General features: G+C 26.8%; 1 protein-coding gene across 4 annotated transcripts in view; it reads left to right on the top strand.

Annotated features, from left to right (window-relative positions):
* LOC132944876 (potassium voltage-gated channel subfamily KQT member 1) overlaps positions 1–5,073 on the top strand; it is a 264,923-nt gene extending 259,850 nt beyond the window's left edge. For all 4 annotated transcript variants that reach the window (XM_061014406.1, XM_061014407.1, XM_061014408.1 and 1 more), the window contains 2 exons: positions 1,230–1,352; positions 1,547–5,073. In XM_061014406.1, the coding sequence (XP_060870389.1) occupies positions 1,230–1,352; positions 1,547–1,642 (219 nt within the window). In that variant the 3' untranslated portion in view covers positions 1,643–5,073. The remainder of the gene's footprint in view (positions 1–1,229; positions 1,353–1,546) is intronic.
* Positions 5,074–6,000: the final 927 nt, after the last annotated feature.

Below are 6,000 nucleotides of genomic sequence, written 5' to 3' on the forward strand. Positions count from 1 at the left end.
ATTACATTCTTAAACACGTACAATAAACTACCCTTGTTCATAAACCAACTTTTCATGGCTCCTTCTATCTCCTATAGTTTATTTCAGTAAAACCTTTTTTAATGACCCAGTAGATTTTTTTAAAACATCTCCATCCAATTTCATCAATGGCCTGTTTTTGAATTACTTACATCAATACATTTTTCCCAGATTTTACGATAATATTATCTGACGTGTCTGCTACACCCATTTAATCCTGATTTGCTTTTGATATCCCAAAATTCCATATTTCTTTTCGAAATAATCTTCCATCCACAGCATCCTCTTATGCCGCTGAATGATATGCAATTATCGAATCTCTAATTCTCATTTCCACATTAACTCCGAACAAATTCTTTATTTGCAACAGATTCTATTTCAAGCCTTGGCTTCAAATATTTTTTAAATCACTCCCCTCTCCACTTATTATCATAATCAGGTTTTTACTTAATACGCTCACCGAATCGAATTATATCATAGTCTAACCCAGTCACACTAGGATATCCGGTAATGAGACTGCTGACTCACTGGTGAAACCTACATCCTCCCTGTACTATCCTTCAACTAGCCCAATATCTTGTTTGACTTTTATCCAATATTAAAAAAAATAGAGTTGATAAATTATAAATCGGTTATTGGGATAGTCTCCCGATTCATTTTACCACTTGGTATAGAGACATGATACCATAGATTGGTAATAATGGTAATATCAAGGTAATCCATAACTTCCCTCCCTCAGTTCTATAATTCAAAATTATCACGCAAAAACATTTCCTCATTCCCTCTCTTTCATTTTAAACATACCCTACTACCTTTGCCATCGCCCCATATTATTCCCCTCTCTGTATTCTTCTCCAACATTCGACACATAATTTATAACTATCCATTTATTTTATTCCTATGCGACAGTTTTCTCACTTAAATTAATTCTTTAAATGTTATTCAAGCTAATCCTCAGTTCATCCTTTTCTCTAATTCTCACTTTATTATTTTGTCCGCACTCAGTCTATTATATGATGTTCGATTCAAAATTAAAATTTAACTGTTTCCCTAAATTAATAGTTAAATATGTATTAATTTGTCCATATTCAAAACATTAACTATCAAAACTAATGTTTTTATAGGTTCCTAAAAAATTACCATTTATAATTTATAAATGTACATTCCACGTGAACATTGGTCTCATTATTAACGATCGTTTTTTTTTTCAGGAATTGCAAAGAAGGTTAGATCAAACGCTCGGAAAGCCAGGAAGCTACCTGGCAGGAATTGATCGATCAGGCAATGTTAAGCCTATGACAATTGGTGCTCGTTTGTATAGGCTAGAACAGCAGGTAAAATTAAATTATATAAACAATAAAAACTTATAAAATATATTATTTGTTTGGCCATATCCACTATTTAAAAATTTCATATGCCAGTTGGGGGGTACTCCTTTCAAACACCACATGAGCGTTATTTTATAATTTGATTATTTTTGGATTGTTTAGATATTCAGTACATTTTTCATCCCTGTTTTATGTTTTAGCTATCCATTATGGACAAGAAGCTGGACCAGTTGGTGTACCTTTTAAACGTCCAGACGCACAGACAACAGTTTCCGGCCTTAGAAGAACAAGTTTAAACGTTTTAAAAGACTATCAAAACGTCTCATTTTCATAGATCACCCGACCAATGTTATTATTTTATTAAGGAACAAAATAAACTTCTTACAGTCACGCAAAATTAATGTACACACATATCCGTTTGACTAAAAAAAGCTTTATCTGGTAATTTTATCCTTTCGATGACGTGGACAACATTATTGGTTGTTGAATGACAACAACTGTAATAATAAATACAAATAATAATAATAACGATAATAATACTATTTAGACGAAAATAAATATTTTTATGAGAACCCTTGTCTGAAGCATTCTTATGACGGAACCTAATTTTAGGCTAATGCACAATAAAATTTAATATAATATATTATAATTAAATATAATTATCGTTAAATAAATCTAAAACACTATTTTTCTATGTCTATTTAATACAAAAATCGTACTTGAATTAATATTATAAATACATTTAATTATTCTAACAATAAAATGTTAAAATATGCTTTGTCAGTAATTTAGTGTAAAACACTTAAATCAATATCTCTCGTAAACACTTAAAAGTAAAATTAACTTTAGTTGTTAGTTTTTTTTTATATAACGACTGGTGATTCCTTTAGGCTTAATTAATTCGAATTTTATACATTCTTAGGGTTACATGGATATTAATATGTTGTAGTTGGTAAAAACAAATTGAGCTTATAGGTGTTAGGTATAGTTTTAATCAAATAATCTGTTATTTATTGAAATTAAATTTATTTATGTGGCAGAGCGTAAACATTCTTCAAACGTTTATTTGATAGTAATTCAAAAAAGCAATAATTAAAAACATTTACTCGGTGTTCAAACGAAGAATATTAATAATGACAAATCCAAACCCTTAATATAATCAACATCTACCAAGTTTGTTTTCATTTTACATTTCGAAATCGATAAGTTTCAGAAACTTCTTTATTTATATGAAATATATTTTCTTATTTTAATCTGTAAACCGTATCCCTGAAAGTTTCCCGGCTCGCACAGTGACCAAAATTAGTTTGAAAATTAAACAATCAAGTATAAGACTAAAATTAAAACATATTATTTTTCATAATAGAATACTTTTTTTTTCATTTTCTTTTTTTATTGGGACCAATAAACTCCAATAACAAGGATAATTTTAAAACGTTATATCAAAAAATTCTAAAAAAAAAATATGTATAGGTAATAATTATTATAATAAAAGTTAAAATTGAGTGTACTGTATTATTATGTACTTGGAAAAAATATGTTCTCATTTCATTCGAACACCAATAATGTCATATAGTTTTAAACAACTATTATATTAGATTGTATATTATACAAACTACAAATTAAAGATAAATAGATTTTTAATCTAAAAAAATAAAAATAATATTCAAAACTTTATATAGCTTAATCTGTCAATGTTAACAAATCAGAAGCTAACTACGTTACATTTTTTTCACAATTACTAAGTTCGAAATAAAATCTTCATGTGTATAGGTACTTCACAGTGTTTTCAACATTATCATCTACAAATGAAAACAACCGGCTTGCGTTCAATTACGAATCGGAAATAAATAAAATAATAATTTATTTGTATGAATATTTAATTTAATTTACTGTTCTATTGCTCCTTATTATGTTTGTGTACCCTGAAATAAGACAATAGGTTATAACTTTATAAGTGATAACTATTATTATTTTCATAACTGTTTTTTTAAATTTTATAATTAATAATACGTTTAGTACCTATATACTTAGTTGTTTCTGATATTTTTACTTAAACGAATATTTTTCCAAACAGAGTATGGTCTATGAGTTCTAAATTGTCTTTATTCGATGGTATAATATAGGTAGTGCAATAGATACCAAAATCTGTTTACAATTTACAAATAATTTTATAGTAGTTATTGGAGTCATTTCACAGTCTGCACATTGCGTTTTAAGCTGAGTACCTACAGGAAAAAAGTTTATATGAACACGATTACAATTCGCGTTTTTCACGTTATATGTTTATCTTTTTTTTCTAAAAATATTTTCATGTGGAATGGATATGACAAAAATCTATACATTTTGTGTTATACAATTTTAAAAACATCCTTCTGAATAGTGGGTATTTGATTTGTTATGAATTGACCAATGCATAATATTGGAAAAACATTTTGTAAAGCAATCTCTAATCTTGGGTCTAAATAAGTGCCTTTTAAACACAGTTAGTAATAAATAATAATATTGTTAGCTTAACCTGATAATGTGGTTATAATAATAATTTTTTTCGACGTATATCTTCTAAACTATATATTTATGAAAATGTTCGTTTAATCAATACGACAAAAATAAATCATTTTATTTAAACACGAGTATTATAACTATACCTTTATGTAGTAACTATTTCTACCACATCGTGAATGTATTTTTTATTTCTTTCTATAAAAACGATAATCCATATTATGAGGATCAGTTCGTATATTACATAGATTGAGGTAGTAGGAATATAATATAGATAGTTATGTTTAGATAACAATTTCAATTGTATTGACGAATTTTCTCATTTACAGGTACTAGACTTATAAAAATAATAAAATAAAAATAAAAAATGGAAAAATGGAAAAAAATTAAATAATAACTATCATTGTAAGTTTTTAGATCGGTGGGGTCATTTTACACATCGATTCGTTATAATACAACAGAAATGTTCTTTTTTTATGATATTTTACTTTATTAGGCGCATTTGTTTTTTATACGGACACTTTTGGCTATAGACTAGTGCAAACAATGTTTATAATATAGATTCGTCTACCGCGACTGTAATTTATATATTATATAAATCACAAACGTTGCTACTGTGATCATTAAAGTTTAAATATAATGTTAATAATATTTTAATATAGTGTGCCCTTATTATTATATATATTATATTTAGCATGTTTTTTGTACATTCGACTTCAACAAAAAATATAGAACTGCTTTATTTTTTAAAAAAACTAAATTTAATAAAAAAAAAAAACAAACGTCGAACTTATACTCTCATTGTTTACCACTTTTGTTGTACATTCATTTTCATTTTCATTTTAGGAACAATTTTCGAGCTTTAGTCAATTTTTTTAATCTTGTTAAAAAATTATTATCTATTTATGTATTATGTATAAATGAAAAACAAATTATTATATTTTCCATCTCTGTATTTGTGTTTTAATTTTTAGAGATTTTAATTAAAGTATAATACGAGAAATGTTTATGATAATATTATTATAAAATGCATTCCATTACAAACAAGCATTTCAAAACGTATACGTTTATTACTATATAATTTTATTTAAACGATATAATTTGTACATTTATTTACTTTAAACTTTTATTATTAATTAGTTTTTAGTTGTATTATTAAAATACATTATGCATTTTATTATTCTTTACATTAATTAAAATAAAAAAATAAAAAGCTACAAATATATGTAGGTATTGATTTTTTACCTTATAGATTAATTATACCTGTATCTTACCATTCTTATCCCTTTATCCAAGAGAATAATTATTATTCTGTTATCGTGTTTGATGGTATACAATATTATGTTGGTCTCCTATATTATATTATAGTCAGTATTGAAAAATTAAAAAAAAACTTACTATATAATAACTAATAATAGTTCGTTTTATTAAAAAAAATATCCCAAAACCAAATTATCCCTGCAAAAATATTCCAGGACAAATTATTCCTCGTATATATAAGTTTGAAATTTAACCTTTATTACCTATAACATTTGTGGTTAGAAACCTAACCTAAAGCGGGTAAGTGGATGTCGCTCTGCTGTACAGTAGGTTATAAGTAGGTCACTGTAATCGATGGTATTACATTTAAATTCGATGATAAAATATCATTGTATACGAAAACGATTATTAGCGAAGACGGTCTGTCAGCCTATAATATTACTAAGTAGGTAGGTATAGGCTATAGGTATGATATTATCTATTGTGATTTTTTTGGTTACAGTATGAACTATTTAAGAGAATCTTTGTTCTACATTTTCAATCCTTAGTTATAAAAAAGGTGGGTAAGTGGATGTCACTCTGCTGTACAGTAGGTTACAAGTAATTGATAGTGTTAAATTTGAATTCAATGATATAATATCAAAACGATTCTGAGCGAAAACGGTCAGTCAACCTATGATATTACCAAAGTACAGTGGCATACAGGGGGGGGGAGTGTATACACAAACATACATCATAATAATATGACTATTGAGTATTGACCATTGAGTATTGACTATTGAGTATTGACTATTGAGTATACACTATACTTTACCAACAACGAAAAAGATTTCATAACGGAATTATGGGTGCCGTATATCAATGGAAATAGACATTAGATCGTACACAGTCA

This window comes from Metopolophium dirhodum, chromosome 5 (assembly GCF_019925205.1).
Source record: "Metopolophium dirhodum isolate CAU chromosome 5, ASM1992520v1, whole genome shotgun sequence".
NCBI lineage: Eukaryota > Metazoa > Arthropoda > Insecta > Hemiptera > Aphididae > Metopolophium > Metopolophium dirhodum.